This window comes from Orycteropus afer, unplaced genomic scaffold, assembly GCF_000298275.1.
Source record: "Orycteropus afer afer isolate SDZICR_OR568_19922 unplaced genomic scaffold, OryAfe1.0 scaffold00147, whole genome shotgun sequence".
Classification (NCBI taxonomy): Eukaryota; Metazoa; Chordata; class Mammalia; order Tubulidentata; family Orycteropodidae; genus Orycteropus; species Orycteropus afer.
In genome coordinates this window covers 6,374,997-6,385,518 of record NW_006921734.1, presented here as the reverse complement: position 1 = coordinate 6,385,518, position 10,522 = coordinate 6,374,997, and the positions used below count along the sequence as shown (strand labels likewise).

General features: G+C 33.6%; 1 protein-coding gene across 1 annotated transcript in view; it reads left to right on the top strand.

Moving 5' to 3' along the window:
- The window catches only part of DYNC2H1 (dynein cytoplasmic 2 heavy chain 1), a 505,271-nt gene that overhangs the window by 140,528 nt on the left and 354,221 nt on the right, over nucleotides 1-10,522 (top strand). Inside the window, exons 42-47 of the mRNA XM_007946035.1 lie at nucleotides 764-1,023; nucleotides 2,485-2,731; nucleotides 3,836-3,987; nucleotides 5,222-5,366; nucleotides 8,253-8,355; nucleotides 8,819-8,986. Of these exons, the coding sequence (XP_007944226.1) occupies nucleotides 764-1,023; nucleotides 2,485-2,731; nucleotides 3,836-3,987; nucleotides 5,222-5,366; nucleotides 8,253-8,355; nucleotides 8,819-8,986 (1,075 nt within the window). The remainder of the gene's footprint in view (nucleotides 1-763; nucleotides 1,024-2,484; nucleotides 2,732-3,835; nucleotides 3,988-5,221; nucleotides 5,367-8,252; nucleotides 8,356-8,818; nucleotides 8,987-10,522) is intronic.

The window sequence follows — 10,522 nt, the reverse complement described above, 5'->3', positions numbered from 1 at the left end:
TTAGCAGTCAAGTGCCTTAGTTACTATGCTACCAGAGCTCCCGAATTGTACATAATAAGGGATTTTTTTCCAATAGCTTTTTTTAAAGTAGTTGAACATATATTCTTTTGGGTTGGCTAAAACATTATATTCCTGCTGTTTTTTTCCATTTTGTTTCTTTTGATCCCATCATTTTGCTTATGTATTTATTTCCTTTCCCTGGCTGTCTTGTTGCCTCTGTTACTAGATGCTTCTTATTGTTACCAATTAATACCATATTATTTGCTGCTTTTCAACAAACATAATCTTGCTAAAGTACAAAATAAAAGTGTTGAAGAGTAGCATCAGAGGCTATCTCTCTGTTTTACATCTATGCAAATATTTTTTAGTATTTGACAGAAAAACAACGATTTAGAGCAGTGATGGCAACACTGAAAAGGGCAGTGCCAGAATATAGTAGAAATCAAGGACTTTAGGGTACTTACCACCTATAATTTATAATTTTGTGTTCATAAGAGCTCTGTTAAAAGTTGAATATATTTATTCCATGATGTATGTAAAAAATATATGACTTTTATTTATTTGCTTAAATGGTCATTTAGAGAAAATTAAATATTTGAGGTAAAATGTTATTTTAATTATAAAGGATAGTTATTAGGTGTAGTGTGTGTTGCCTTTTTTAATTTAACTAAAATGATTCATTTCTGTAACATTGACTTTGCAGGATTAAAATTTCACATTTTCTAGAGTTTGTGAAAACTTGTTACAATTTTGTATTCTTAAGGTTTTTAACTGGGCTCGAGAATCTCCTCCAGACCCTCATAAACCAATGGACTCGTTCTATGACTCAAGTAAAGGACGATTAGCATCTTATGTGCTGAAGAAGCCAGACAACCTGACTGCTGAGGATTTCAGTAATGGCCAAACTCTTCCAGTCATTCAGATTCCTGATATGCAACGAGGTCTAGATTATTTCAAACCTTGGTTAAGTTCTAATTCTAAACAACCATTTATTCTCGTAGGACCAGAAGGATGTGGCAAAGGGTAAGAGCAGAAAAGTGTTGAGTAAGGTGATATTGTGCATTTAGTGATTGCACCCCCCCCTCAAATTTAGCAGCTTTTATGTTTCTTTTGATGGAAGTAGTATTTATTATTTATATTTTTATGAAAGACTCTTTCATTGTCACTACTTGTAAAAATAATATGACAATGGAGAAGTGTATGGGTCATTTTCTCTGCTAGGTTATATATGTTTCTAATGAAAAAAGAGCAGTCTGAGATGATGCTTTTAAAAAGAATCTGTGCATTTACTCATAACAAAAAATGATTACCTTAGATATACTCACAAATCACCACTTACTTTAGTTGTAGAAGGAACTCTGGTGGGGTAGTGGGTAAGACATTTGGCTACTAACCAGAAGGTCAGTGGTTCAAACTCACCAGCAGCTCTGTGGGAGGAAGATGAGGCAATCAACTTCTGTAAAGTAGATTACAGACCACCCCCCCCTCACGTGGGCTCACTGTGTATTGGAATCAACTTGATGGCAGTGGGTTTGGTTTTTTGGGCTAGTTATTAAAGGGACCTCTTGTGGTATAGTGGTTAAGGCGTTCAGCTGCTAATTAAAAGGTCAGCAGTTTGAACTCCCAGCCACTCTTGGGAAAGATGAGGCAGTCTACCTCTGACTTGGAAACCCTATGGGGTAATTCTACTCTGTCCTATAGGGTCACTATGAGTTGGAATCATCTTGAGGACAATGGGTTTTGGGTTAGTTATAAAATATGATCTTGAAGTTAGCTCTCTAGTTAAAAGTAGTTTTTAATTCAGTGGAATTCAGCTAATTTTTAGTGCCTACTAAAAAAGTATAGTTTCTAGAAACAAAGGAGCCATGAACTATTAGTTTCACTTTCTAGTAGAACAATAGTAATTAAAAAAAATTGTTTATAAACATAGATATATATTTTAACTTTGGATAACTTAAAATTTGTAGATTTTTTTCTTTAACTATGGAGAGAGGGTTAGTCTATTTTATATGTGCTTTTATCAGACTAAATTATTTCTGTGAACTCTGATTTATTTTGCAGAGAAGTTTCATGAAAATGCCTTAAAATGTGAATTAGTTTTTTCTAGTCTATAGATCAGGAGAGCTCTGGTGGCATAGTGCCTAAGGCATTTGACTGCTAACCAGAAGGCTGGCAGTTCAAATCCACCAGCCACTCCTTGGAAGGAAGATTGGGCAATCTACTTCCATAGTGATACCGCCTTGGAAACCCAAGGAGGGGTTGCTATGAGTTGGATCCAACTCGACAGCAGTGGTTTTTTTTTTTTGTTTTGTTTTTTAGTCTATAAATTAAAAAATTACTTTTTTTAATCAATGTTTGGTACTTTCCGCTGTAACATCATCACATATAATTTAGAAATTGAAATATTTATAAGACAAATTTTAAATTGAATTTTAAATGTGTATTGATTAATTTTCAAAGTGAAATATCATACATCTTCCTTAGGATGCTGCTCAGGTATGCCTTTTCCCAACTTCGATCCACTCAAATTGCTACAATTCACTGTAGTGCACAAACTACCTCTCGACATCTCCTGCAGAAGTTGAGCCAGACTTGCATGGTAATCAGTACTAATACTGGTCGAGTATACAGACCAAAAGACTGTGAATGGCTTGTTTTGTACTTAAAAGATATCAACCTTCCCAAGCTTGATAAATGGGGGACCAGTACTTTGGTAGCTTTCCTACAACAGGTGAGTCTTAATCGCTTGAAGTATTTTGATATAATGAAAAATAATTTAATTTCACTAACTTTTTTTATAGATAGAAAATCTTTTGCTTTCCTCCTTTGGAGTCAGTTTTATCAAGCATATGTCATGGAAATGAAGCTCCTGAAACATCTCATTGTTATTCCAGAGCTACTTTCTTTGCTTTTCCTTTCTTTAGAAGTTAATATATCTCTGTGAGAGGAAGAGTACAAACAACTTTTATCCTACATATATTACCTGTCCTTTATTTCTAAAACAAGGAAAAAGCAGAGGAAGGGGATGGAATTGTAGTTAAGGAAACAGTTACTTTACTTTTTTTTTAGGTATACATTGTTCTTACCATAGGGTCAACCATGCCCCTTTCTTTAGACCATTGGTCGTGTTAGGATTTGTGACTGTACATTCACTCAAGTAGTAAATTTTGTTTATATGATTTACATCACATTAACTGTTGTTGTTGAGTTAATTCCTACCCATGGTGACCCCATGTGCGTCAGAGGACTGTTCTCCACAGAGATTTCAGTGGCTGATTTTTTGGAAGTCATTCTGTAGGCCTTGCTTCCAAAGAGCCTCCAGGTAGATTTCAACTTCCAACCAATTGGTTAGCAGCCAGTTAACCATTTGAATTAACCATTTGCACCACACATGAAGGGACTCCTTATATCACAGTAGAAACTCTAAATTCTAAGAACTTCCACTTACCTATGTCAAAATTTAGCTCTACCATGCAACTGCATAATTATAATAAAATATTTATAGAAGATAAAACTTTTTTCTTATATTTTGTCTAGCTATTTTTTAAAAAATAATTGCTATTTGATTTATAATATGATTTGGATTTTAATGTTTATTGGAGAGAAAAGCATTTAAAAATGAGACTTACTGAGCTGACACTAATTGATCACAGATACTTGAACAGTGTTATTTAAAAAAGATATAAGAATTTAAAATATATTTCAATCTTAAATTCCTGAGTTAGGTAGAGAATGATGTTTACATGTTGAAAAAATTGAATTTTAGGAACAGCATTTTTATACTATGATAAAATCTCACATATAAAATGTTTCATATACATTTATTTTCAAATAGGTATTGACATATCAAGGATTTTATGATGAAAATTTGGAATGGGTTGGTTTGGAAAATATTCAAATTGTGGCTTCTATGTCAGCTGGAGGAAGACTGGGAAGACATAAGCTTAACACCAGATTTGCTTCTATTGTTCGTCTTTGTGCAGTAGAGTATGTACCTTAATGTTTTCCAGTTTTATTTATTTATTTATTTATTTAAGAGTAATTATATAATTTCATTTTATTAAAGGTATCCATTATGACGTTTCTATAAATGATTAAACTTTAAGCTTTGACTCTTTTTTATTTTCCTTTCTTTCCAAAAACTAGAAGCAACAATTTAGGAGGATGAAGGCTTTAATGAAAGCATTTTAAATATTAGAAACATGTATGGAAATAAAACCAATCAGTTTCTAAAATGTCATTATCAGGAATCTGAAAGGTAGATTTTAAAATGTAAATGTTTCATAAATTCACAAATACTATCAAACTTTATAAAAATTATGTAAAGATAACTAAAGAAAATTTAAATTTGAAAAAAGGAGAGTTAGGTAATTTAATTGGCTAAGGGCATCAATTTTAATATATCATTCATCTCTATGGCCTTTAATTGTTCCAAAAAAACCATGCTATGAGGAATTGCCACTGAGTCAGTTCCAATTCAGAGTGACCCTTATTGCATTTCCAAGGCTGTAAATCTTTATGGAAGGAGTTTGCCTCATTTTCTTCCCACAGGGCAGATGGTTGCTTTGAACCACTGACATTCTGGTTAACAGCCAAATATCCTACCCACTGCACCACCAGAGTGCCTTTTAATTGTTCCAGGGGCTCTTAAATCTTCTGATTATGGTGCTGTCTTGTCTGCTTAAATGCTGTTAAATTATGCTTTACAAAGCCTTGTACAGCATGCTTTCATGCTGATGTATCCTGTCTATTAACATTCTCTTTCTCTCTTTTTTTTTAATGTTATACCACAAATTAAGCTGTATTGAAATAAATTTCAGTTTGGGGAAATATGTGAATTTTGTTTTATTGGTTCTATTTTTATAGTTTTGAGGTGAATTTTACTGCCCAGTGTATAGGCAGTGTTTAACTCAATGCTTTTTCTTAAAATTTCCCTAAAGATCCGTGGTTTTTCAAGCAAGTTTCAGAATCATTCCATTGGAATCCTCTATTAAGACCCTCAGTATTTAATAATAGATCAGTGGAGATCTAATTTGCTTGAAGTGAAAGTGAGGACTTTGAGCCTGAAATGTCCTTTAACTCTTGAGTAAGCCTCTGAGGTATCTAGGTCTCAGAGTAGCACAGTATGAAAACCACTGCTGTAACTTAACATGAAAATAATACTTCAGAATACTAATCTAATTCATTTCAACTTTCTTTCTTATATGATTTTTTTTTTTAGTTACCCAGAAAGAGAGCAATTACAAACCATTTATGGAGCATATTTGGAACCAGTTCTGCATAAGAATTTGAAGAATCATCCCATTTGGGGTTCTTCATCAAAAATTTATCTCTTAGCAGGATCTATGGTACAAGTATATGAACAGGTATATATTCATTTATACTGTAGTTTTCATGTAATTGGTTTTGCTCCTAAAAGCAACTGTTAATCCTGGACTTTGTATTGTTCCCAGGCTTTACTTTTCTGCTATTAGACATTTCTGCTAGCGAGTAAGCTTCATGAGTGGCAGATACTTTGTGTCTTATTCATGATTGTATCTACTAGCTAACTTGGCACAGTTGTCAATGTTGTTGTTGGTACAGTTGAGTCGTTTTCAATTCAAATTTTCTGGTTCCAATTCTAATTCCTATTCCTATGTGCAACAGAACAAAACGCTGCCCAGTTCTATGCTTTCCTCACAATTGTCATTGTGCTGGAGCCCATCGTTGCAGCTACTGTGTCAATCTGTCTAGTTGAAGGTCTTTGCCTTTATTGCTAACCCTCCACTTTACCATGTGTGGTATCTTTCTCCAGGGACTGGTCCCTTCTGACAGTGTGATCAAAGTACAGAAGACACTTTTAATAGGCATTCTGGCTATACTGCCTCCAAGACAAATTTATTCATTCTGGCTATACTTCCTCCAAGACAAATTTATTCTTCTAGCAGTCCATGATATGTTCAATGTTGTTTACTAACACAACAATTTAAATACATTAATTATTCTGTGGTCTTCCTTATTCACTGTCTAGCTCTCACTTGCATATAAGGCTATTACAAAAACCATGGCTTGGGTGAGGTGCATTTTAGTTTAGAAGTGACATCTTTGCTCTTAAACACTTTCAAGTGGTCTTTTGCAGCAGATTTGTCCAATGCAATACATATTTGATTTCTTGACTGCTGCTTCCATTGGACATGATTGTGGACCAAAATAAAATGAAATCCTTGACAGCTTCAATCTTTTCTCCACTTACCATAATGTTGCTTATTGGTCTAGTTGTAAGGATTTTTTTTTCTTCATGTTGTGATGTAGTCTATACTGAAGTCTGTAGTCTTTGATCCTCATCAGTAAGTGATTCAAGTCTTCTTCATTTCCAGCAAGCAAGGTTGTATTATCTGCTTAGCACAGGTTGTTAATGAATCTTCCTCCAATCCTGATGATACATTGCCCAGCTTCATGGATTATTTAGTCAGCATACAGATTGAATACATGTGGTGAAAAGATACAACCCAGATATACACCTGTCCAGAGTTTAAACCACGCAACATCCCCTTGTTCTGGTTGAAGGACTGCCTCTTGGTCTATTTTAGGTTCCTCATGAGCACAATTAAGGGTTCTAGAATTCCCATTTTTCATAATATTATCCATAGTTTGTTATGATCCACACAGTCAAATGCCTTTTCATAATCAGTAAAACACAGTTACATCTTTCTGGTATTGTTTGCTGTGAGCCAAGATCCATCTGATATCTGCAATGATATCCCTTGTTCTACATCCTCTTCTGAATCCAACTTGAATTTCAGGAAGTAACTTCCTTGTCAATATACTGCTGCAACCATTTCCAATAGGCACTAATAAATTTTTTTTGAATGAATGAATCAGGATGAATATTCTGCTATCAACTCAAATTTAGCATATTTAGAATGGAGTCCATCTTCGTTGCAAAATCATCTCTTTTGACTTCTATCAATTTCTGATTTCTAGGCTTCCAACTTTAGAGAGTAGTCTTTAGTGTTTATTCTTTCCTGCTACCTATGTTTCGTACTTCATACAATCCATGTTCCAATTAGTAGTGCATTGGTTTCTTCCCATTTTGAGTTGTGCAAAGGAAGGTCCTGATATTGCACCCACATTATTAAGGTTGAATCTGCATTGAGAAGGCAGCTCTTCTCCAGTCATATTTTGAGTGTCTTATAACCTGAGAGACTCATCTTCCTGCACTGTATCAGACAGTGTTTCATGGGTGTTCATGAAGCTTTCCAGTAATATGTCAGTGTTTTATTGCTATTCATAAGGTTTTCAGTGGCTAGTTTTTTTCAGAAGTGCATGGTCCTGTCCTTCTTCCCAGTCTTAGTGTGAAAGCTTTTTAAAACCTTCCCACCATGAGTGACCCTGCTGGTATTTGAAATACTGGTGACACAGCCTCCAGTGTCACAGCAACTTGTAAGCCACCACAGCATGACAAACTATTTTTTTCCTTAGTAAAGTGAAAAGATACTTGAAAATAGGCATTGAGTATGCAGAAGATGTTTATTTAGAGCCTTCTCTTGCCAGTCCTAGCAATGCAAAGATGAAGGAGTCTATTCTCTGGAAGTTGACAGTCTAATGAGGGACCTACTCATATAAATAAACACATACTTAATACAGTGTGATAAATGTAACAATAGCAGCATGTAGAATTTCAGACGGTGTAGAGGCATGATTGAATAACTTTGTTATGTAATAGTGATTTGGAAGTAGGGGAAATTTGATCTGAGTCTTGAAAAATGAATAAAATTGACCAAGTGGCTTGAGATGAAAGATCTTTCTAGATAAAAGAACAGCATGTACAAATTATGGAAGTGCTGTTTGGAAAGTGCTTTTTTATCATATTGTGGTAGAAGTAAGGAGATTTAAGTTAGAATACCCGAAATTCCTTGAAGGTTGGGCAGTCTACTTCCATAGTGATACTGCCTTGGAAACCCAAGGAGGGGTCTCTATGAGTTGGGTCTGACTCCACAGCACATAACAACAACAACAACAAATTAATATTGATGCTGAATGATTAAGGGCAGAATAAGGGTGGTTTTTTTTTTTTTTTTTTTTCCCACAAACAATCTTTGGAAGTTTGTTGAAGGCTATGAACCTTTCTCATAATAAAGTTTCATAAATGCATAAGATATGATACACAGGATAACAAAGGAAATATTTTATACTGAAATACAGTTCCATCCACAGAATGATTATATACGTAAGAAATTAGATTGATCATATGCTATATTTTCTTTTTTCAGGTGCGGGCCAAATTTACAGTTGATGATTATAGTCACTATGTCTTTACTCCTTGTGTTCTTACACAGTGGGTTCTTGGCTTATTCAGATATGATTTAGAAGGAGGTAAGTTTCATGATTTCAAATCACTTTCTTTAGAATGCCAGACATTTGTCTGTGTGTGTACATATGTATACTGTTTATTATATTTGTAGTAGATAAATAAAGATTATAATAATTATATATTTTGTTGTATTTCTTCTTCCAAATTATTTACGAGTTTCAATATTAAAACTTGATTCTTAGGGAAAAATTAAATTATTATTCTTTATAGCCAAATCATGTTTAATGATATTTTACTGAACAATTAGATATAATAGAATGTAATATAGGCTTTAAATAAATTTGGTAAACTAATCAACTCATTAACAAAATAAATTTTACTTTTTTTCTTTCTCTTCTGTTTATCTGATGTCAAAATTACGGTATGTAGAGCCTTAATCTCTCTTTCTTATATTATGTTGAAACAGACTTTTCAAATCATTTGAGTGTTATCTGAGTGCAATTAAAAATGCTTTGTCTTTTTTAGGATCCTCAAATCATCCATTAGATTATGTTTTAGAAATTGTAGCATATGAAGCACGCCGCTTATTTCGTGACAAAATTGTTGGTGCAAAGGAACTTCATTTATTTGACAGCATTTTAACATCAGTGTTTCAAGGAGATTGGGGCTCAGATATATTGGACAATATGGCAGGTAATGTTAGAGAGTTTATGTAAATATACAATTATTATGAAATCTTTGAAATTATTTTTTCTCAGTATAATGACTTCATGTGTCCATTTTGTAAACAGATTATAAGTTGGGTGATTTACTTTTATCTTTTCCATAAGAGCTCCTCAATCTTTTTGTTGTTAGATTTCAATAAATACGTTTCAAACAGTTCTATACAATGACAGTAATTGTTTTCTTGGGAATAGGTGGTTCAGAATTTAGTGTTTTACATTTACTATACAAAGTTCTTATAGTTGGAATCAACTTGATGGCAGTAGGTCATGCAAAATTATTTTTCATGAAGGATTTTCACCTATAATGGTGTTTTTTTTTTTTTTTTTTAAACAGTTGTAAATGTACGAAACTTAAGATCATTGAGAAAATCTGTTTTTGATTATAATTAACTTTTACTTAAGGGTAATATTCTTTTTTTCCTGTCACTGCCCATAATGTCAGAGCCCTAAGTGGCACAATGGTTAAGTGCTTCTCTGCTAACCAGAAGGTCAGTGGTTTGTACCCATGGAAGACAATGTGGCAGTCTAGTTCTGTCAAGCCTTGGAAAACTCTATAGGGCAGTTCTACCCTGTCCTATAGGATCCTATGAGTTGTAATCTACTCAATGGTAATGGGTTTGGTTTAGTTTGGTACTCATATGGTCATTAGCACAGAGCTTCTTACATAGTCTTATTATCAGCTTCTTCCATTGATATAGTAAACAGAATGCAAGTGTGTTGCATTTACAACTATTACTGTTTAATAACAAATTTGCATCTTGAAAACTGCTATGAAAGTAATGCGTGTAACATAAAAATCTTCATAGTGAAATGGCCTTTGGTGAAGGAAGGTCACACTCTGGAAATATATCCTAATGAAACTGCTTTCAGGCTACCAACTGAGTATATATTCTTTTAGACTAGAATGTTTTGCTTTAAAAATATTTTATATTTTTAAATAAATTGCACATTTCAATATCTGCTGTTGGTCCCAAGACCATAATACGTAAGCTAAAGGGAATCTTGACTGTGGGAAGGATATTGGGATTGATAGAAGGAAATTTTTGGTTTAGCCTGAATTTCAGACTCAGGATGTAAGTTTAAGCAAAACTACAGCAGGATGGGATGCTGAGAGATGGCTGATGGTAGTTTGAAATTGATTTGACTTTGAGAATTTACATCATAGTTTCTTGTAGCTTTGATGGATTTCCATCAAGTGGCTTTTGGTTCTTAAGTGGTGCTATCTTTCTCAGCCTGAAAATTGAGTCAGTTACATATCTTGACTGTTTTGATGTCCATAGGATACGCAAAGAAAGAGTCATATACTTTGGGCATTAGATAGTACCAGTGTTATTAAGCACCTGAATTCTCTACAGTTTGATATTTTTCATATTCTCCTATATAGGGCTGAATAAACACTGCGTGTGTGTATGTATGTATGTATGTGTGTATATATATGTATATATATATATGTTTTATATATATATGTATATATATATGTTTTATATATATATGTATATATATA